This window comes from Convolutriloba macropyga, unplaced genomic scaffold (genome assembly GCF_964194025.1).
Source record: "Convolutriloba macropyga unplaced genomic scaffold, txConMacr16.3 SCAFFOLD_2480, whole genome shotgun sequence".
NCBI classification, from domain to species: Eukaryota; Metazoa; Xenacoelomorpha; order Acoela; family Convolutidae; genus Convolutriloba; species Convolutriloba macropyga.
The window spans coordinates 9,198-34,076 of record NW_027449856.1 but is presented as its reverse complement, the minus strand read 5'-3'; the positions used below and the strand labels follow the sequence as shown (position 1 = coordinate 34,076).

The 24,879-nt window shown below is 37.7% G+C and overlaps 1 protein-coding gene across 1 annotated transcript; it reads right to left on the bottom strand.

The window, feature by feature from the left end:
* Window positions 1-1,327: 1,327 nt before the first annotated feature.
* Window positions 1,328-24,281, bottom strand: LOC142355381 (uncharacterized; the record flags this gene model as incomplete). Its single annotated transcript, XM_075407581.1, has 4 exons — window positions 24,193-24,281; window positions 3,152-3,476; window positions 2,137-2,435; window positions 1,328-1,445 (listed from the first exon to the last, which is right to left on the bottom strand). Coding segments are annotated over exons 1-4 (778 nt in total), but the record flags the coding sequence as incomplete, so codon positions are not given.
* Between the last annotated feature and the right edge of the window lie 598 nt (window positions 24,282-24,879).

The following is a 24,879-nucleotide window of genomic DNA, read 5'->3' as shown; positions in this document are numbered from 1 at the left end:
CTAGTTGCTATACACGCTTAGAACTCTAATCTTAAAACATGGGTCATAAAATCCCCAACAAAATTGAGTTGTTCATTTTTTTGGACATTGGTCAGGCAATGATTCAATTTTCCATAATTGAGAAAACTGTGATTTTGTATTCAAATTAACTAAATCAGCTCAAATAAAACAGATACCAAAAAAATCTCAAACAATGACGAAAAAAGTCTATTTTTGGCTCAGCCCTCACAAATTGATGCCAATAAAACGGACCGTAGTCTAAGCTTAGATTTATGAAAAAACTCAAAAATTATATTACGGACAAGAGTTGGGTCCAATATGTTGATTAAAATTACTCGTTCGGGCTCCCTACTTTATTTCAAGCAAAAACTGCTCATTGGTCCGTAAAAGTCTTTTATAAACAACTTTAGCTGTATAATCTTTTCATGGGATGATTTCAGCAAAAAAAATCTCATAAGTCCTTTTTTTCGAAGTTTGCTGTTTCTCCTTTTTATATCTTTTAACTGCTCATGGTAAAGCAAATAACAAGCAGCGTTTATCAAAAAGGCACCAGGACAATCCAACTTGAAAGATAACTTGTGAATTGACCAGAAACTTCAGAAATACTCAATTTCTAATATAAAGCAATTAGTATACTAAAAATGTTGCTTGGCCTTGAATGATAGCAAATGAGTTAGTAAAAACAACTGTTATCCGATTACTGAAAAAATGTTTACAAATTTTTTGAGTAGCTTTGGTTCTAAGAATATGAAATATCGAATTTTTAGCAAAAATCATCTCATAGCTATTTTGGATCGAGCATGGTCTTTGCATACCAATTTTTGCTGAGCATGGTCTTTTGATAAGTCGAAGTCTAAACTTGGTACTAAATTAATGAGGTCTAAAGGTAATATTAAAAGATTTAAAAAAATAGGGATAAACTGATGTTATCTATCCTTCTTTGCCTATTGGTTCATACTAGTTTTAAATGGACGATGATTTTTACAACCCGGGTCGAGAAATGTTTCGAAATTATGTAAGAAATGCGCTGAAATAAGCTGATTTTTCAAAAAATTGGGCAAAAAAACCTGCGGAAACTTCGCAAAAAATTTGCTGAAATGTCAGCGCAATTCTTACAACGATTCAGTCCTTTTCAGTGCATTATTATGTAAGGTTTTTGCGCTGAACATTTTGAAAAATCATCGCATTTCAGCGCATATCTGACAAAGTTTCAGCGCTTTTCATCACATTTCAGTGCAATAATATGAAAGCTTTTTGCGCTGAACTTTTTGATTGAACTAATTGGTATATTTCTGTGTCTCTATAAAACTATTCCTGATAAACTAACCGTTTTTGGCCTGACATATTGGCAATTTATTGGTGACGAAGACACTACTCTCGTCATAGTCAGCTGTTGGTTGACTGTCCAATTCACTGGGAACCTCCCGGATGCGATTGCTTGATGGCTGATTAAATTATGCAAACCGTTTTTGGATCAATTTAAAGTAAATTGGGATTTGATCAAATTTAACTGAAATGGCGAACTATCTCGCGTGCCATTTCATCGCATTATTTTCTACAAAATATGTAAAAAAAACGATTGCTCTTTTTTGTCATACTTTCGCGCATTGCAGAAATTTTCAGCGCATTATTTCGTAACAGTTTTTTGAACTCATTTCTTGCGTAAATTCAGTGCATTTCAGCGCTTTCCAACGTATTATTTTGGGACGTTTTTGAGCTAATCTAAAAAAACTGCCGCATTTCTTGCCCCCAAATCGAGTTTACTAGACGCCATATTTACTCTGGTCTCACCAGAACTAACAGAAGATTTAATTATCAAAAATAACGGCACGTTACAAAATTTCGACTCCATGTGATGCTGAATTTTATAGCATTTGAATATTTCATTCAAAAAAATTATATCTTTATTTTGATGGAAAAAAACTATGATCCATCGATGGGTTATGAAATAACTATGGTCCATCGATGGACTTCACTGGGAGCCCAACCCGGGTGCATAATTTCAAAAAAGCTCCCCGCATCAGGGTATTAGTTTCCAGGACCCTATGATTTACTTTCCGAAATACTAAGATTCAGCGCTGATTTACACTGTTACTGTGATCCGGGTTGCAATAAGACGCAGCTAATTAAACTTACTCTCAAGCTACTAGGAACAGGTAAGAGAAAGTGGTCGAAAAAACAGTTTGGTTCTGTTTCCTGTATAGCAACAGATGGTCGTCTAGTTGATGCCCCAATTGTTGCCCCAAAACCTGCCCCAGCTCCTCCCCCTAATGCCCCTCCCCCTCCGGTGACACTTCGACCACTCAAGTGGATCACAGTGCTGTTGCATGAGTTCTCAGCGAAGAAGTTTCGATTGTCTCCTCGCCACGAGTCCTCTCTGTATGAGGACATGTTGCCGGAGTTGCGGAGCCGGTTGCGCACACTTACCAGCAAGTCTGGAAAAAACCCACATTACACCGCATAGGCAAACCTAAATTGTCCCTGTCGAATTTTGACCAAAAGTGTCAGTAAAATCTTGGGCGCTATTTTTGGGATTTGCAGTTTTGGGAAAACTGTGGGTTAAATAATTTAATTTCACATCGCCTCTTTTTTCACTGCTCAATTATTCATTACTATTCTGCTTTCAACTATTTTGCAAATTTAACCCAGAGTTTCTCGGATGTGGGATAAACTTGCTAAATAGGTGAATGCAAAAAGAGTAATGAAGCAGCGGAATTAATTGAACAGTGAAAAAAGAGGCGAGCGCAACACCCTGGATGAGATCCGAGGCCGATTGACTTCTGACCAGGGTCACTTCAGAGCACACTTGTGCATTCAAGACTATACTATTGTCTGGACAACCTCAAGAACCCAGGATAGTGTTACTAGAGCCAGATGTGTACATACATGAGTGCTTCAGCGCTTTTCTCTCATGAATTTCTGCTTTTTTCAGTTCCTTTCTGCGCAATTTTGCGAAACAATTTTGAGAACGTAGAAAAAGATATCGTGCAAGTTATTTATGCCACAATTGGAGACTATAATATTGGGGTAGAGGGGTATAGAAAGAAAAAGGCCCCAATTTTTCTGTCTAACTATTTTTCTGTTCTATTATAATTTGTGCATAGTTTGGTTCATACTTGAACATGACATAATAATGGATGGAAACGCCTACCTAAATTGCTTCCATCGCTGACATAATTCGAATCCAACTTTATGGGTGGCACTTCCACGCCAGCATATGTAGTCTGGCCATCCATACCTCCAGTCATACTAGTCTCAGCAATAGCCGACATTGACCGACAACAAGTGACGACATTAGGCGATGCAAAATGACTACACATCATTTCGACTTCATGCGATGATGGTTCGCTGACAGCTCGTGCTTTAAACAGCCGTCTGCTAGTTCCGGATATGAAGTTTGAGCGTTCGTTTTGAGATGATTCACACGAGTCCAGACTCTGGCTCTGGCTAGCCTTGACAGATCCACAGGTGACGGGCTGCGAAAAGAGAATACGTTATATAAACAGAAATCGGGAAGGGAGGGGTTTATGTTTTGAAAGAAGCCAAATTTCAAACCTATGCTGATTTGACAGGTCCCAGTACACTAACGGAAAAATTGGGGGGGGCACAACTCATCTAATACTAAAGTGATTTCGCGGCAAAGAAACCCTTGTATATTAACTACTGCTCTTTGACAAGCATTTTTTACGTATATTCCCAACGTGTTGAAAACCTGCATCAATATGGTGTAGCAGTGAAAATACTGAATGTGCACCTTCCACCAATCAGAGACTGAGAAGACACTATTCTCTTTTATATAGAGAGAACTGAACTAACTGTAGTCAGTCTTTTAGTTAGATACACCATGTGTATACCATTGACTCAGGTGCTATACTTTTTAACCACGGTAATAATAGAAGTTTACTCTTAGTGTTTTACAGAGTCGGTTAGTCTTAGAGATATAGGTAAGTCTACTTTGCGCGCAGAAATAAGTAGCCCTAGCTCTTTATACTTTAAGGCTGTAAAAGGAGCCCACATCGGGTCTGCCTTAACTGGTGCGACCAGTGAGTTAACAAACTCTAACCGTAAAAAGAACTCGCATAAAACACCCTTTTCTCTATTGAGAAAAAAAACTTACAAATAGATGACATAGCTTTTTACTCTTCAAGTTTAAGAAAAAGGGGAACACAACCCCAAGAAAACAAAAACAAATAGTATTTAAACAACGCAATAACCAAAACGGGTCATCACATTGATCAACCCTCATCCCACGTACCGGCACACTCGGACGATTTACAAATAGCTGTTCTTACACAACAGAACAGGCGTCTAACACGCGAAATTCTACCCTTTGAGGTTAAACACTATCAACACAAAGATGAGTTAAATATACTCTTAAATACAGCAAAACAGCTTAAACACTGCTACTTTGCAGTAGAACAACATCCTCTACTTTCTATACCAGAAAAGGCCCCACAGGTTTCAAGAACCGCCTTTCTTTCATATTTAGTTGAAATTTACGGAGCCCAACTCACAAAAGGTTCAGTTCTTTTCATTTGTGATCCACTAACAAATACTTATATCTTACTGATATACGATACTCTGTTTTACCAATTATCAGACACATTATTTGATTTCCATAACGAAATATGGTCTGAAATACAACCTTCGAAAATCTTCCTTCGAATTTCATAAACGCCTTGCACCGGCACTAAATACTAATGCTTCACACTATCGAAAAAAAAGCGTACACAAAATTGCCAGACAGGAAATAGAAAGATTCACTCAACTTCTCAAAATATATATAAGCTCTGTCACAGATACAGACTTAAACGAAGAAGAGAGTATAGATTCTCTCATAATTCTATCTTGGTATCTACACAGATTTTGGAAAAGTCTGGTTAGACACATCTTTCCAGCCACCAAACTAATAGCAGACACTTATCCACGAATAATCCAAATTACCAGAAACACTCTATTATATTTATGACCCAAACTGGTTTCCGTAAAATTTCGTAAACATCACGGAAATTCCATCGGAAACTATACAAAAATTATCTATTAACCACCAAAACATAGAAATTAAAAACTATATTGCGGAAACACAAACATTTACTTGTACAAACATCACGGAAAACAGAAACATTTCTTTGGAAGTTTCGCCCATTGAAAATATGGAAACAATAATTCACTCTCAACAATCAGAAAGCCGTATAAACGAAACTACAGAAACTCAAAATTTTTAGATGATGGAACACTCTTTTCATCACAAACAGTAAACACATTAACTGATCTTGAAGACAATAATCAAAATAATAACTCTACTGCTAATACCACCAAAAACACAAATATTTACCAAAATCATCAACACAGACAACCTGTGAACTCAACTGAATTGACAATAATTCATACCCATTAATCACAACTATACCACCATTACCAAATGTAAACACAGCTTTACCACGTCTACACAGACAGAACTCCATACTCTTAAATACCAAACCCATCATTTTAAATAACGCAACACAACCCACACAAGGGACTAATCAAAGTATACAAATCACCCCACAACAATTAGTGAACATTGTTAGACAAATAAATTCTCAGAGAACACAATAAAGTACAAACGCACCGACTCCTTATTATTTACAAGCAGCATCTACACAAACGGTGTAACCTGTAGTTCGTAGGAATACACAAATGATGTATCCCTACCTAGGCGGCTTGGTACCAATTTAACAATCTCTACGACCGTTTGATGCTACTGATCCCACCTATACAACGGAAGATTTTTCAAATGCTATCACAGCAAATATGGTAAATATAGCAGGACCAGATCAACCTGATTCACCATTTTGTGAAGCCTTGATCTTGAAGCGGATTGCTATGATCAAAACGCCCTAATAGGACCGGTACAACGATGGTATTCACATCTTCCACTAGAGATTAAAAAGAATTGGCAAGCGTTTTGCCGAGAATATAAGAAAACATTCGATAATCAATAATCGCAAACACAAATTATTACTAGAAGGCCTAACACGTGCTTCCGGTTAACAAATTAAAACGCTAGCACTTAGAATAGAACAAATGACTCGAAAGGCATATGATAACAATGCCCCCCGGATATGCGGAACGCACAAATGAAAGACGCACTCGTCAAAGCAATCGATCCACAATTAGCTAAAATAGGACTGAAAAAAGTTGAAATCACAAATCAACCGCGTTGGAACCACAACTTCCGTTCGCACAACTTGTTGAAAAGATACATCAAGAAGACATTACAAGAACACATATTCACAGACACAAATTAAATCCAAATTCTACCTTTTCAATCTCATTTAATAATCCCTCTAGAGATAGACAATATTACGGTAAAAGTTATACACAAAATGGAACAAGATATTGCTCATGGATAAATGTACTACGACACAAGTACTCAAATGAACCTAATTTTAAAAGAAAACCACTCTTCCCTAAAATTTGCAGAAAATGCTATCGTTCAGGACACAATATTTCTACATGACCTGAGAAAAGGTAGACAAAACCACTGAAAAAAACCTAATTTTCAAAAACAAACTTTTAATCAAGCAATGAAAGGTAATCAAAACCTTCCCAACAGACAAGTCACATCGAATAACATGACAAGTATACCACTACCATTTTCACATCGCTCTCGTAGCAATAGCGGAGAACAAAGAAATCATTCAAGGCACTGAAATATAAATACATTCTAACAAAATAATTCAAAACCCTACTACGGAAAAAGTAATTTGAAACCGCCGAGTAGAAATGGTTCACCACGACCAAGACAATTTTTCCGAAATAATTCACAATATAATTCTAGACCACAATCATCTAACTATAATTGAGATGGAAATTGTTGACGACAATCGTTCTCACGAAAAAGACTTCGTAATGTTAGAAATTGTTTTAACTCATTGCTAGATCAAGAACAAACAGACAACACTACATCGAACACTTAAAATACAGACACTACAAATGTCTCCAAGGGAAACACTCCTCGAACAAAAACTTAATGGTTTACTTTTAGAATTAAATCAGGATACACAACATGAATATTTTAATTGTCAAGAAGAATGTAACACTCTCACAGAAGATTAAATTCTCTCCACCTCTTGGGTACTACCACTAACATATGGGTACTACTACTAACAATATATACACAGCAAACACTCAATCACAAGAGAACAATCTCTCAACCACATCTGGAAATAGATTTTAAATTAGACTCTGGTGAGACACTTAATATACTAAATACGGACACTTGGAACAAAAAACAAAGAATATCACAACTTACAACAAAAAGCATCAACATTTTATCTCTCAGCAGCAAATAATTCTAAATTACAGTCAAAAGGTACAGTAAAACTTACACTCTACCCAGATGTAACCGAGATTCGAACTCTCAAAAACTTTTCGTTTACACTCACTTTCCATGTATCAAACACAAAATTTAATCGTCTAGGTACACCTTTCCTAGAAAAATACGCGAACTCAATAAAATGTTTATCTCGTACACTCGAGGTTAAACATAATAATTATACAAAGTCATTAAAATTTTACGATTCATCAATTAAGCAAACCCCCATATTATTCACAATTATTTCGAGTAATTCGAAAACACTCAGTATATTTACACCATCTGAAGACCGTATCTTAACTAATTCCTTAACCGCATATGAATGTAAAAATAAAAATGCGAGCGGTGCCATCCTTTATGTATCTGATTTCTCATTCATACAACTACGTAAGAATATGTTTTGCTCTAAAATGGGTATAAACAATCTCGACTACCCTTATCAATCATTTATTCAAATCTTAATACAAAATCCTTGGCATCAAACATTGACACTCGTAAAAGGAATGATTGGATATGCACAACAAGATTTATCAAACCACAACACGATTATCAAACCACAAAATATCGCATAAATGAACTCACAGAAATCATGGATGCATATACTTTAAATTACCTCACCAAAGATACGTCAGAAACACTTAAAAAACTATATTGTTTAAACCATAGTAAACAACAAGAACGCGAATACATATCACAACAGAAAAAAGTCACTATACTCTTTGAGGCCTCAAGATTCACCGAAACAGATAAAGAATTTCTCACCATGTTAAATTTTGAACACACAAAGTTAACTCAAACACAATTTGAATAACTTCTCATGCAATTCCAAAAGCGCTATGCAAATTCCAAATTCGATGTTGGAAAGATTAAAGTAAAACTAAATCTTCCCTTTAAAGCAACCGCTATCTTTAAGAAACAAAGAGCCACTCGTATTCCACTCCAATTGCAAGATAAAGTACAACACATACTCAACATTTTAACACACTTTGATATCATGGCACCCGTAAATACAGACTCTTTAACCACCGGAAATATATTTATTAATCCAGTAATCGATCTCAGAAAAGGAGAATCTTTAACAATTGTCTTAGACGCTCGTCAATTAAACACAATGATTGACGAAACAAAATGTAGTTGGCCCATAAAACCAATCCAAGTTATTCTAACACGGATTAAAGGAGCAATTTTCTCTATAGCTGACACGAACAGTGCATACAATCAAGTGCCAATTGATAAACCATCACAAAGACTCACAAATTTTGTAATTGCTGGACAACAATACTGTTTCAAACGTTTCTCTATGGTAATTCTATTAGCCCAGCAGCGTTCTCATCTTTCTTGAGCAGTATTTTTAAACCACTATTTAGAAAAAACAAAATAATCACGTATTTGGATGACGTTTTCATCCAAGACACAACAACAGACACAATGCTGCAAACACTCACTCAATATCACACTATTTTACAGAATGAAATTCTCAAAGCCGCTCCAGACAAATCTTTCTATTTGCTGGGCTCCGTTAAATCTTTAGGACACCAAATTCAAATTAATCACATCCACCCACTCAAACAATAATTTGACGGATTTTTAAAACTACAAGCACCCAAAAATAAAGAAGAATTTCAAAACTATGTCGGATTTCTCACCTTTATTTCAAAATAAATATACACCCTACACCTCATTCTTCAACACATTTATCTCCAACTCAGGGATTAAACAGAATTTAAACGGACTCCTGAATTGCAACTCACGTTTGATAGAGTCAAAAGAGAACTTAAAGACCGAACACTCCGCATCGCAGTTCCTAATTCAGAAGAACCCTTCTATATTCTGTGCGACGCCTCTAACTACGGCATTGGAGCAGCAATCCTCCAAAAAATCAAATTTGAACGATGAAGTTAGTATCGGCAAACTCTCGTCTATTTTCTAACACAGAACTTAGATTATCCACCATTCTTCGCGAGTGCTCAGCCATTAAATATGCAATTTCAAAATAAGAATTCCTTATTCAAGTTGTAAACACCCAATAATATCATACAATGACCACAAACAAAATTTATTTTTATTTACACAAAAGAAAAAACCAATTAACAGAGTTTACAAAGTTCAAATCAATTAATACTAATGAAATTTGCAAAGATTACACATAGTTTGAGGGAAGGGAAAAATCTTTCACTTCCAGATTTACTAAATCGCTCACTGACGACAACGACACAGGACGAACTCCGGCTTCGCACAGTCGAAATACCAGATTCAATTAAATTCTTTATGACACATAACCAAAACACACAACCTATACAGTGTCACTACGCTGTATCAAAAGAATATAATTATTCAGTATCTACAGACACTCATATAGAATCACCACATTTTCCAATCTAATTACAGATTAAAGATAATTATTTCAAAGTACAACTAGAAACTGATCTTTTTCTCCCAGTATCACACTATGAATTTAAATCCGAAGAACAGCCTTTGGAGAATATGCACCAACAAAAACTACAACAATTTAAAAATAACTACTCATCCCCGGAAAATTATCCTATTATACAACACACAGATGTCACACTAAACACAAACAAAACAGAACCCTTCATACAATCCAATCACGACACCAACTATGCTGGATTTTTTTATAGTATAAAATTTTTTGTCCCAGCAATGGATAACTTTATACCAAAATCACCCACCCTTTATAACTACTTCTACGAAGGACAAACTGAAGTAAATGATACACTTCTCTATAAAACACAACAACAATACCCAGTCCTAAGACAACGTTTGTTTTGGAAACAATATAAAAATTTTCCCCAAACCCCTTCACTCACTATACAAGCAAATAAACGATTATTGCACTATTATCAACGTTTCCAAAATGAAGACAATCCAAGCATTAATGAAGACAATAATCTCTATATTACATACAAGAAACAACATCACCAAAATTCTGCCTACCACTCTCTTATCTGGTTATTTTTTATAAAGCAGACTCGTGACACCCTGGTCGTGAAAAACACACGCAACAATCACTGAAAACTATTTTTTTGCAAACATTAAACATGGATAGCAATACTTACACAAGATTGCTTAAGTTGTCAAACGATAAAATCCATGCCAAACCTCTTAATGGCACCACAACAGCCAATTTTAGAAGTTTCACCAAAATTCAATTACCGTATTTTAATGGACACAAAAGGTCAAATCTCACCGTCTTCTGATAGAAACTCTTACGTTATGTTATTGTGGACGCATTTTTACAATATGTTGTCCTCCACCCTTCACCCAAAAGTGATGCCACTAATGCACTCACAGTATTATTTAATCACTGGATTGTTAAATTTGGCATTCCAGATAATTTGGTAACCGATAACGGAAATGAATACATTAACGGAAAATTCACACATTTCTGCCGTACGTATAATGTTCAATTCAAACCACGTAAGCCATACGCACTGTGGTCTAATGGATTCGCTGAAAATAGAAATCGCCAATTAAACACATTCCTTCGAACCGTCTTAGACTCACAATATTACACGTGGTCACATAAAGTAAAAATCTTTCCGTTTGCATTCAATTCCCAAAATAGGACCATCATGAATCTTTCACTATATGAACTTGTATTTGGTCAAAAACCAAAGAGACCCATATTTTTCAAACTAACTTCCACTACAGTTGGCTTGAGAAACTGTAAACCCACAGAAAATTTACCATGTAATTCATTACCAAATCAAACACATACTAACCACTTAGGTCATCACCCCCAAATTAAAAAGTTACAGAAAGGAACCTTTGCACATTGGTTTCTTAATCGTGAAAAGACACACTCGGAAATTCTTAACGAATTACATATTCATTTAAACCAAAATAAACATTTACGCATACTTATATATCGCTGCTGCGGCGCAGCCACTCAACATAAATAATTATGTTTTAGTTGTACACAAAACCACACAAATTGGAAAATCAAAAAATATCCGACCACAAAAAATGGGACCTTATAAAAAAAATAGATACTCCTACATTGGTTACGTATAAACTAAAAGATTTCTCTGGTAAATAAATTAACCGTCATAGAAGTAATATAGTACTATATTACCCCAAGGAATATTCGTTCAAGAAAAAATGGAAAAATACTTCTCGGATAATTCACTTTTAAAACTCCATCCAACGAAGCCACCACTTACCAAGTCGAAGACTGTCTTGTTCAGTCTAGACCATTTCAAGGTCCCATCTACGGATGATTCCCCCCAACTACCTAGTAACCAGTCTGAAATACGAGAACACAATTCGGAAAACTACACTACACGAAATAGTCGCCTCCGACGTTAACCCATAAAAGACTATAATGTAAGTCTTTATACCACATTCAAAGTTTTCGGCTTCACGAACAACGCACACATAAAATTATTCACTCTTTTCTACTAGAACACACGTTAAATTACTCTTCTCGCTTTAAATAGTTGAAAATAATTTAGCATGACACGCTGAAAAGCTACAAAATACATTGCGAATGAAAATACATTTCCCTTATTCTCCTACACGAGAGGGATAATTCGGATAGTTCCTTCACCCCTCTCCCCAGTAATACAATTACTTTCACTGGGAAAGTTAATCAAAACCCTTATCTCTTCACCTGCAACCCTAGCAGAAGCACAACAACCCCTCCATCAAGAAATGAAAAAAGGAATTACAGGCCATTCCCGCGATAATAATAACGAGGAAATTATATAAAAAATAAGTTAATAACCGACCCACAGCTCGGTCCGGGAACAATTCCCTAATGTCATTTAATCGCCAAGATATGATTCGGTAACTTTTTGTACCCGAGTAAAAAACCGTGGTCAGGCAAATTCATATCGTCTAAAATCAATTCTCAGTCCACCGCTCCTGAAACATAGTTGCTTCTCTCTTTCTCTCTCTTCTTTCAAAATTATATGAAAATTTCCAAGAAACGCTAATTCACAACTTAGAAAAACTCTCATTTTCTAAGACATTTTCAAATAGATACTCCTACATTGGTTACGTATAAACTAAAAGATTTCTCTGGTAAATAAATTAACCGTCATAGAAGTAATATAGTACTATATTACCCCAAGGAACATTTCGTTCAAGAAAAAATGGAAAAATACTTCTCGGATAATTCACTTTTAAAACTCCATCCAACGAAGCCACCACTTACCAAGTCGAAGACTGTCTTGTTTAGTCTAGACCATTTCAAGGTACCATCTACTGATGATCCCCCCCCAACTACCTAGTAACCAGTCTGAAATACGAGAACACAATTCGGAAAACTACACTACACGAAATAGTCGCCTCCGACGTTAACCCATAAAAGACAATAAAGTAAGTCTTTATACCACATTCAAAGTTTTCGGTTTCACGAACAACGCACACATAAAACTATTCACACTTTTCTACTAGACATTTCTCAGTCCACCGCTCTTGAAACATAGTTGCTTCTCTCTTTCTCTCTCTTCTTTCAAAATTTTTTGAAAATTTCCAAGAAACGCTAATTCACAACTTAGAAAAACTCTCATTTTCAAAGACATTTTCACTTTTCACTTTTTCTCTCTTTAACACTTGAACAAAAAAAGAACTGTCTCACATTACAGTTCTTCATTCTTTCTCTCTTTCGACTCCTGACTTCGGTGACAGCTCCCAGAAAGCTCTCACATTTGCTCAAAGAAGCAACAACGACAATAACACACAAATTACAACTTTCAGCCTCACAGCACTAAAAGCAACCTCTTCAAAAAGACTTTACAGTTATGCACAAAACTTCTCCACACAGACTCGAAGTATTGCTTAAAAGAACACCTTGCGTTGATACTTTTAGATATATCCAGAATTTTACACCTAACCAGGTCCGGTATCAAGATGTTTTCTATAACCTAGATCACATTCTACATTCACACACTTGTTGTGAATGGGTTTTTTATATTAGAGATTTTAATAACGAAAATATCGCTCTTTTCTATCTCCTTATCTTCCATCCACGAACAACACCTAAACTCTCTGAAATTTTATATACAGATATTGTTTACACTGTTAATCTTGACGGTATCCCAGCCTCATTTGATATTAAATATCCTAAAGAACTCCTAAGATTGTATAAACAATACCAAAACATTCTCAAACAATAACAATCCAACAAATGAAATTACATACCCGCACGTTTTCTTTTCATTCGAGTGAAAAGATTATGCAATCGCTGAATTATTAACAGTTTTTTCTGCTGATTTTTTAGATCTCATCTATCTCCATAATGTCCTCCCACCAGAATCACGCTGCGCAGCAATCCGATTAAGTGTACCCACTTTAAATCTCTTAATAATTGTTATCCACACCTCTACTGATTATAAAACTTATTATTGCGATAATTGCCCCACTTTGGGCCAACGATTATTGTCACAATTGCGTCTTCTAGTCAACAATCAAACACTAACCCAAGTGCTCCCTCCGTCTCAGAGTCGTCTAGTTGTTCATACAGCGAAGCAGCTAAACAGTCAACACCCAAAAAGTCATCATTTAAACTCTTTAATAAAAAACCACAAACATAAGAAACCGAGGAACACCCATACTCAGTCATTACTACTGCCAAATCTACAGATAGACCTCGTCCTACTGGACACTCCCACCCCCAATTTACCCCACTATCGGTAATCCCATATACCCCCGTCAAAGTTAAACGCAAATACACCAAACGCAAGCACAACAACAGCAACAAGTAACTGCACAAACTTTATTACCATAATCTGGTTTTCTTCCAAATAGACTCTCCCTCCACCCACTCTTATACCAGCTCCTCCACGAGCAACACAACCTGAATTACTAAACTATTCAAACACTCCACAATTTTCCACTCAACCAATAAACTTTGCAAACAACGATATGACTAGTAGCTTCGAATTGCCACAGCCAATTCACACTGTCTGAAATGTTCACGATACCACACCTGATAATAGCCTAATTTCTGGAACTTCCAATTCTGACCCAATTAATTCTCAATTTTCTTCACCTACTGGATCACAAATTGCAAATAATCCTTTCAATCCGCCACAAGGACAAATAACTAATTCTGAATGCTTGTTATCACAAGCACACTGGAACCACTCTTTTAATATAGTCAATTCATCACAATCATTTCAAAGTTCACTACCATTCATTTTTCCGTGTACACCACCCATTATCACTTGAAGCTCAAATTCACCGACAACAAATCCTGATCAACATTCTTATCACTGTATTGGGAAACAACCTAACACAACACGAACTTACCCAACTCTGTCACTAAAATTAGATCCAAAATTTATTGCTCCCCCACGCGCCCTCTCTGGAGATCATAATAACGGTGAACAACTACATAGTTGGCCTAAACAAAATATTTCTAAATTTTCTAAAAAAACACCCGTTCAGAAACAAAGAGCTCAAGAATTATTAAAACAATCAAAAATCACATTCTATGTTGAAATAGTTGTCGAACAACATAAACTTTTTTTCCACCCACAAGCTGCAGCACAACCTATCTTTAGGATAAAAACTAATCTTTCACCCTTTATTTGTCAAGAAATACACTACAAATTTGATAGATGCACGAAAAACAGCGCAGGATATTTCGTTTTCTATAATCCACACTCTGGCTTTTGTTACTCATGTCCACTACAAATTTAATATTCATACTACTTAATTTATTCTTTTCAAATCCACTCCCAATCAAACAACCAATTAAAGTAGAACAACATAATATTTCCAAACCTAAAACAAGCATACAAGATCTTGTCGTCACACACTATGATTGTTCACCAAAGCATATCACAAATATGCAGTACTAAAAACTCAATAAAATTGTTGATTGTGAAATTAAGCCAGCCGATTTCAAAAACCTCCCCGCAAAAGTGCAAATTTTTTCTCAAATGAGAACACTCCAAGCACGCGATTACTTCATACACGCTAAACTTAGCGATAAGGAAAGCTTTTGTCACAAAATTGCACTCAACAGAGGTTTTCGGTTCGATCACAATAATTGGTATGTTAATATTATGAAACGACCTTTCTTTCCATCAAAGTTTGAGACGAGAACTTGCTCGCGTTGGTCTCATAATTAAACACCACTACTGCCTAAAATGATACAATTTGACATATTAGACGACCCACGCTGGCAAGCTAATATTGAAGAAAAACAATGCCGTTTTCGTTTAGACCGTTATAGACCTTCTTCTTTCCAACATGGAAGCGAGGTTTATAACCCACAAGATCATAAATGGATTCCTAACGCCACCGATAATCCCTGGGCTAACTGTCCTGGTAAAGACCCAGAACACATATATAATATCATCCACACACTGGGATAGTTACTTCAATTAACTAACACCACTCTCACTTTTGATGTTGCCTCAGAACACATGTATTATGGCAAAGTTCGCATAAAATATGATTTAGAATAAAGTAATTGTCCTCCAAAGCACGCTATTAAAGCCACAGTAATTTGGCAACCAGAAAACCATTGCTGTATTTTTGATGTTGGAAGATCACAAGCAAGCATGATTGAATTCTAAAAAAAAGATATTTTTTTGAAACACTTGAAAATAATGAAACTACTTCTGGCCATAAACACAATGCACACACGTTCTCAAGTCGTTTTCAAAAACTTCTTTTTGATGAATCTGCACTCTCTCGTTTCGAGGTTCTCTCAAAACCTCTCTACAAATGTAATGAAGACCGCCCATACTACGCCACACAATATCAAGATATTTTTATACAATATAAAGAAGGTTTTGTTTTTTCTCGGGAACACCGTCATCCGATTTTGATAACACACACATCACAATCCCTGATGGACCACCCCCTTTAGCACCCTACACAAAAGCAAATATCCGTGATGGATATGTCACTCCACAAGAATCAAAATTGTACCAAAAATCAGAAAAATACGAAATGGTTTGGCGCTGTTCACCCTAATGTCCAAATTGATGCAAAACTCAATTACATGATCAAGCGAGTCTGGCTCGAAATGGATCAAACAAGCTTAAATATTTATAAGAAAGTCTGCAACTTAGACCGCGATTTGAAACAAACCGCTTTCATTTTACTCACCCAGAAATTTTCCTTAGTTGGTTAAATAATTACAGGTCAGCGACACACATTCGCTACACTTAAAAGTCAAAATGTGATTTCACTCTTTCAATGTAAAATTGTTTCCTCACCCCTTTATGTATGAGAGAATCCAAGTCTCGTACGTATTCCTACATACTGTCAAAACAAACTCCAATTTGTAGACCAAGCCACCCGTAAGACCTTCCCCTGGTCCAGTTAAGCACCATGTAAACCCAAAAATTTTTATCAACAAATTTCACTCGACGCAGATGGCGGTGACACATATCACTTGACACCCTATAAAATTAGGCCGCGAAACCCCGTCAAAACTTTCACACCTGACGAGTTTGAAAACCGCTTCACACACGCTGATTTTACCGCGCAACAACTCGGAATTTACAATCAACACGACTGGACTAAATCAATAGATAGGATGAAATTTAATCAATTATTTGATGACGCAGCTGAAAAAATTAAAGTAGCACGCGCAGTAAATTTTGCAGATCTTGCAAAACAAGCACAATTACAAGCACAATTCTCACAATTACGCACCAAATATAACGATTATTTTAACAAACTCTATTAACAGCAAAGAATTCACCCTCCGCCGAATTGATTGACGTGACCTAATTAATGGCAACTATTTAAAGGAATCCCTCAGAGGAATCTTTGGATACCCTTGGTACGTATTAAAAGAAATAGCCATAATATGGACTTTATTTAATTTTTTTACAGTGCCTTTTTAGCCTATTTCGTTGTGCATTTAACACCTATAACTTAAAATCATTTTAGAACCCAATATCACAATGGCTAAAATTATAACCTCTGGATTTTTTGGAGTTTTTTTGCAAACATTATTCCATGTGCTACAATCCGACTCTACACTATGTAAACCACTTTTACCTAAAAATCGACGTCGACACTCAATCAACAGTTGCACTCCACACTCACAACATGAGTTAACTTTATTACACAAAAAGTTTGAAAATTTCTTTAAGAAATTCTCCTCCCCAGTACACAATAATTCAAATAAACGCCATACATCCACTCTACCAACTTCTATTTATCAAGGCTATGAAACGCCAATTGATTCTTGTACGAAACCAGATTTTGAATCCTTACACCTACACACTTTTCAATCTAACAAGCGTAAACGCTCACGTGGAATTTCTTTTTCACGCGACTCTTTTGATAAAGGTCCTGACTACCAAGAAATTCCGGAGGAACTTTTCCTTAACCTTCCAAGTACTCGTCTTTAACACTCTTTTTGTTTTAGTGACTCCACTGCAGTCTGTACCCACCAAGAAGGAGGCTCACCAACCCCCCCAAATGTCGATCCCACAGCAAACGACCTCATCATGCTGGAGTTTGATGACATTCTGCCATCACCCCTCACTCCGTTGGTACTGGCACCCACGGTACCCGAGCCAGTTTGCGAAATGCAAACACCCACCCTCTTCACGATGGCGCAATTTTCGCCACAGCCAGAGTCTGTGTGCACGGCAAATTATGCGCGGGGGAACCCACTGCCTTCACCCCCACTTCTTCTTCGAGTTCAGGTGAACTTCACCTGTACATCGATAGCGACACGAATTCACCCTCAGTCCCTAGACAACCGCAAAGCTCGTCACAAGAGCTACTTCAAGGAACGAGGCAGGTGCCACAGCCAACCCCACTATTTTCAACTGCGCACACAGCAGTCTCTACAACACAACCAGCAATTCTGCCTACGAACTCTCCATCTTGGGCTGATGAAGTGGCCACAGCAGGACAATCTAGTCACTCTACACCAGAGACGGTTGTCTGCAACTGGGCGTATTATGGTAGGATCCGTGTAGCAAGGCTACGATCACAGCCACTGGTTTACCCAACGCCAGTGATGCCAACACCGCATACACAACGCCCGCCGGTACCCTCACCGCGGTACGGCCCGGCTTTACCCCATCTGAGACCACAACAATCTTTCTTTCAGCCATCCCCCTACAACCAACCCACGTCAACCGACAATTACCCTTACACTGACCCCTCACTTAGGAGGCGTCCACGGGCAACAGCACATGAAATATACCCCGTTCGCTCCTCACCGATACAGGCTTCACAATCGCCTGCTCGTCACACGGCGAGCCCTCCCCGAGGCCCACAACCATCATCCTCTCGCGGACGGCCTAACACTTTCGTGCCAACACTTGGCATTCCACACAGATTAGAAGGAGACCCAATTTCAGATTCCAGGAGTTTACAAACCCTCTCGGCATTAATACCATCAAGGGTATGCACGTGCCAGAGAGAAACAACTATACCTCCACCCCACCTCAGCACACGCTGAAACCAACAGTCAGTTCTTGTTCTCTCAGATAATTAGAGAACGATTATGTCCAAGATGGATGCGACAAGAGCCTGCCTCTAGAATGCCTGCACTTCCCCATCGATTCCCGCTTCACGAAAAGATTTTGGCATCTGTCGAAGTAATTTTTGCACTCGCAGATCGCCCGAATGTCTACCTTAATACCTTTTTTACTCGCGACACTGCACTTTACAAAATATATGCCAAATACGACCCCTTTTATTTACAATTTGGTTTTTTACCTCCCAAACAGATGGATGTAAACAACACCACTCACAAAGTGAATCGGGTGAAAATGCTTCACACGATGCACTATTGCCTATTTGTGCAGCATCATTTTCAACACACCAACCCGATCATACGCATGAATTCACGCCTCCAACATGCTAACACAAAGCTGACCTCACCATATTATATGAACTACAGCTACATAATACAACCCAATTATTGTTAAGGCACTCTTTGTAATTTCGACCCCATTAAAAATTATTTTATATTTTCTCCACTTCTTTGTCCCAATCAAATACCTACAATGTATAGAATGAGGCGCCACGAAGTGTACCTATGGTCACACTTTCAAACTCCTCTACAGAGACTGGATGGCCAATAAGCTCGAAAATCGCCAGCCCTCACAAGAAGAAACACAGATTTTTAATCACCTTCTTGCGTTAAAACCACACTGTAACGCTGATCTGTATCCCAGTGCCCTTCCTGCTTGTCTGGCACGTGATCCGGAATTCCCCGCCTTTTTCTGAGATCCAGACAACAGAGCTCCGGATTTCGAGTTCGAATACCGGACGTAGGCCGCAACCCTACAACACTACCTTGGGCTCACAGACCCACAAAAACGAGACTCACTGATCTCAAGAAACTCAAAAACTATTTTTTTCTTTTTTTTATTATCTTAACTTTCTCCTCTCTACTGAATATATATTTTTCACATATTGTTCTCTTTTCCCGCAAGACTGAAGATTAGGATCAGTTCTTTTCTTCTTCTCCCCGGTCAGGACGTACAAAAGAAAGTATTCGATCTCACTAATAGATTTAAATAGGAAAAGTAGCTCAAACAGTTGCTTAAAGATAGATTGGATCTTTTCCGTTTGTGCCCCCCCCCCAGTACGTTATGCTCCCCCCAGTGACAGAGCACGTGTCATTACATAGTAAATCATTATGTAAAAAAATTGCACGTGCGTCTGGGGGTTGCAAATAATATGCACCCACTAAGCTGGGGGGGCACAAACGGAAACGATCCGATAGATTTCCACCATAAGGTTAGCTGGTAAATCCGACTGGTTCAAAACTTGTACCAGGTGGAGATAAACAGAAATCTCCTCGTGCAAACCAGACAGAGACTACAGACTACAAGCGATCCTCCAACTGGGAAAAAATTCTCACTACAAGACAGTGACAGCAGTTGGGCATACTCTCAAAAGGATTGACGTTACTGGCCAGCACACCCTGTAACTGGCACCCTTACTGGTCTCACAAGACATACCTCCTCACTGACCACACTAGTCACTACTTCACTGACAGGGACCTCAGACGACAACACAAGCCACAATCCATTTCAGTGAGGACAAAACTTATCACCCACTTCACCCTACCTTTCAACGAGGATCACACATTCAACGTATTTCTGCTACACTTCACAGATTCGGATTTGAAACTCTCAACCCCGGATGGATGTAGCAGTGAAAATACTGAATGTACACCTTCAACAAATCAGAGACCGAGAAGACACTATTCTCTTTTATATAGAGAGAACTGAACTAACAGTAGTCAGTCTTTTAGTCAGATACACTATGTGTATACCATTGACTCCGGTACTATACTTCTTAACCACCTCAATAATAGAAGTTTACTCTCTGTGTTTTACAGAGTTGCTTAGTCCTAGAGATATAGGTAAGTCTACTTCGCGCGCAGAAATAAGAAGCCCTAGCTCTTTATACTTCAAGGCTGTAAAAGGAGCTCACATCGGGTCTGCCTTAATGGTTCATCGTGTATGTACGGCAATTTGGTATAGGCTATACCAATAAGTTAGGAGGTAGATAATAAATAATAAAAACACAACGTCTTTGCTTTCTCTGAACTCTGAATTAGTCGGTTTTAAATCATTTCATTGAAGAAATTAGGTTGAGTCAAATTCTTTTTGTTAAATTACAAAAATTGCGGCTATTTAGTTTCAGAAAAGCGTTTCAAGAAGTGACCATATGACAAATTTAAATCCATCAACTGACACAAATAATGATAATGTTTTGTGTGTTGGTCCATATAATTAAACTCCATCGACAATAGTTTGAGTGCTTGCGCTTCCAGAGATAACATGGCTGGAACAATGTTTTTAAAAATCTTTTCACGTGGTGTAAGTTTCAAGCATAATATAGAGATTTGAAAAAGCAAAACATGAATTCAAAACAAAAGATTTTGACATGTTTCAAATGTATAGTACCTTTCCTCTTGTCGGGCCGAACTCGAGGACAAAAACTTAGATCAAGTCAAAGTTTGCGTTTATTGTCGAGCCAAATTTGAGGACAGTGCCTTCAGTTCCAGCCAAATTCAATGACAACTAATGGAGTAAAACCAAATATAGGCTGAGGACGGTCTTTTCGCACCTAATATCCGAAGAGCACGGTGATTTTAAAAGTCTACTAGCGTAAGCTGGGGGAGAGGTGTCAACCAAAAAATATTTAGACACGATTTTTCATGTAATTTATTACTTTCTTTTTTCTCCTGTGTCCCCTGTCATCTGAAAAATTGTGAAAATTGTTCCGGTCTGTCCCCTTACAGCGCCCCTCCCCGCTCATTGGTCGTATAACGTATACCCCCATCATAATAAACAATTTATTGGGGGTATAAATGGAAATGCCAAATTGTTTAATAGTAAACGATTGTAAACTGGAAGCTTAAACCACGTTGTTCCACAAGAGACTGTCTTGGACCACTGTTTCTCGTACTATATGTAACCCGGGTCGAGGTTTTTAAGTAAATTTTCGTAAGAAATGCGGTGAATGCGGTGAATTTTTGTAAGAAATGCGGTGATTGCGGTGAATGCGGTGAAAAAAAATAATTCACCGCTTTTCACCGCATTTCTTACAAAAATTCATCACCAAATTCACCGCATTTCTTACAAAAATTCACCGCATAGACTATTATGGCAAATTAATGTAAGAAATGCGGTGAATGCGGTGAATGCGGTGAAAAAAAATAATTCACCGCTTTCTCTCAAGCGGTGAATTATTTTTTCTCACCGCTAGAAGCGGTGAAAAAAAATAATTCACCACATTTCACCGCATTTCTTACAAAAATTCATCGCATATGGTTTCCAAAGTTTACTCAATCTGATTTAAATTCACAAGAAATAACAAACAAGTAAGTGACAGTTGGCGCAGTGGAATAAGCATTGGAAGGCATGCAGGAGGTCAGAGGTTCGAACCCGTGTAAGGACGATTCTTTTTTGTAAGAATACTGAGAACGCGGTGAAAAAAAATAATTCACCGCATTCACCGCAAAAAGATGTAAGAAATACGCGGTGAAAATTTTTTTTTTTTCACCGCAATTCACCGCATTTCTTACGAAAATTCACCGCCAAACCTCGACCCGGGTAAATGATCTCAATAAAGCAATAGGGAAAAACTCCAATGTGTCATAGTTTGCCGATGATTCGGCAGTTCTGTGTAATGAAAAAAATGAATAGTATTTAAAAGATACCAACTATCAATTGTGTTAAATTCAAATTGGCACTCACTGCCACGTAGTGATGAATGCAAAAATTATGGTGTTAGGAGTCTGTTCAGAGTTAGGATCTGTTCTGTTTTGACCCCCCCCCCCCCCCAACCCCTCCCCCCCCCCCCCAGCTTAGTGGGCTTATATATGTTACGCCCCCCCCCCCCGGTGCACGTGCTATTTTCTTACATGGTAACGTGCTACATTACAACATATAATTTCTAACTGGGGCGCAAAAAACACACTGGAGGGCCGAAACAGGGGTCTTTCCCATTATAGCCCCCCCCCCCCCCCCAGCTTAGTGGGAATGTAACCTATAGCCCCCCCAGATGAAAATTCATAACCACCTCGGATCTTTTCCGTTTGTGCCCCCCCCAGCTTAGTGGGTGCATATTATTTGCAACCCCCAGACGCACGTGCAATATTTTTACATAATGATTTACTATGCAATGACACGTGCTCTGTCACTGGGGGGAGCATAACGTACTGGGGGGGGGCACAAACGGAAAAGATCCACCACCTCTTTAACACAAAATCGGAAATCGATGTAGGCGAGCCACTGAAATTAATAACCACTTCTTTAACACAAAATCAGAAATCATTGTAGGCGAGCCGCCGGATGATGACATAGGCTTGCCCATTATAATTGATTTTAGTTGACTTCTCATAACCGCATTTCAGCTGCTACAGAGATAATACGAAATGGCTCCTATGAACTTAATGAAAATTGTAGAAACCTGCAAACATAAATGGGAAACAATAGCATTCGATACTGGAACAAAACAAAAACTTGTAACCAACAATTGTAAGCATAAAATGATGAATTTAATTGTATGCTATAACTTGATTTTTGGGGGGGGGGCTATAATTTTCTGGGGGGCTTATAATGGGAAAGACCCCGAAACAGAATAGATCCAATATACCATATTGGGGGCTATGATTTCATGGGGGCTGTAATGGAAACCGCTCCGATTTTGAAACCACATTACGACACTGACCAGTTTAAATTTTGAAAACAAAAACTCTCTCTGTAGAATTTCATATAGAAAAAACTTTCAAAAAACAGAATTGATATAACCCAATGAACAAACAAATATGACTACCAAAAATTCAAAAAAGGAACCATTTAATTTAATGTAAACAAACGTACAAATGATTTTTCTCCATGACAAAATGCAAATCAAAATAGAATTATAATCTAGTTTTAAAAAACTTTGTTCGTAAATGAAATAAACTTCCTAGAGCTCTAAAAAACGAAATATCACAGAAAAAATTCAAGAACAAATTGAGAGGAGAGACGCAAAAAGACACGAACGAGTTCCAATGGACAAAAAATTGCAGGCTTTTCAAAATTTATTGAACTAAAATATTTCACGATAACGGAAAATTATACCTGAGTTGGTCTTTTCCGTTTGTGCCCACCAGTACGTTATGCATCCCCCAATTACAGAGCACGTGTCATTGCACAGTTAATCATTATGTGAAAATATGGCACCTATGGCACGTGCGTCTGGGTGTGCAAATAATATGCGCCCACTAAGCTGGGGGCACAAAATGGAAACGATCCGATTTAAAAAAATAAACGAGACGCATTTTTGAAGAGGCAAGTAACCGTGATTGGAGTGCAATTTTTGTTGTTTCTCTGTGGTCTGCTGGACCTTGATGGAGATACCTGTTCATCTCCAGATGATGATGAGGAAGAACTCATTTCTGTAAGGATGCAGTGAGTTGTTTCCTTGTCACAATTTAAAAAAAGAATCATTCAATATTCCACGTGCATTTAGTGTACACTCACAATTAATTTTCAACCAGGGTTAGAATTTATGGATCTTTCCCATTATAGCCTCCCCCCCCCCCCACCAATTTAGTGATCAACTAACGTAGCTCCCCAATCTCAGAAATGGTAATTATACCATAATGGTGGGAGGTTATAATTTCACGGGGCGGGGGGTTTAATGGGAAGTTCCCAGGGGCTCAAAAGAAGTTCCGAGCCCAAAAGACTTCAGGTCTTTAACAGTATAGCCCCCACACCCGCTTAAGTGTCATCCGACCTATAACCCCCCAAAAAATTACCGCCCGGGTCGAGGTGTCACCGCCATTCAACTTAATATTATGTAAGATAAGCGGTGAATGCGGAAAATTTTGTCAGATAAGCGATGAATGCGTGAAATTACATAAATATAAATCAGGCAGTGAATGCGGTTAACAAAAACTTCACCGCCTGGTAGCGGTGAAATTACATAATTTCACCGCTTGGGAAAAAGTGTTAAAATTGTGTGAGATCAGCAGTGGAATGCGATGAAATCACACAAATTCACCGCTTAACTTAGTGGTGAAATAACATAAAATTCACCACTTA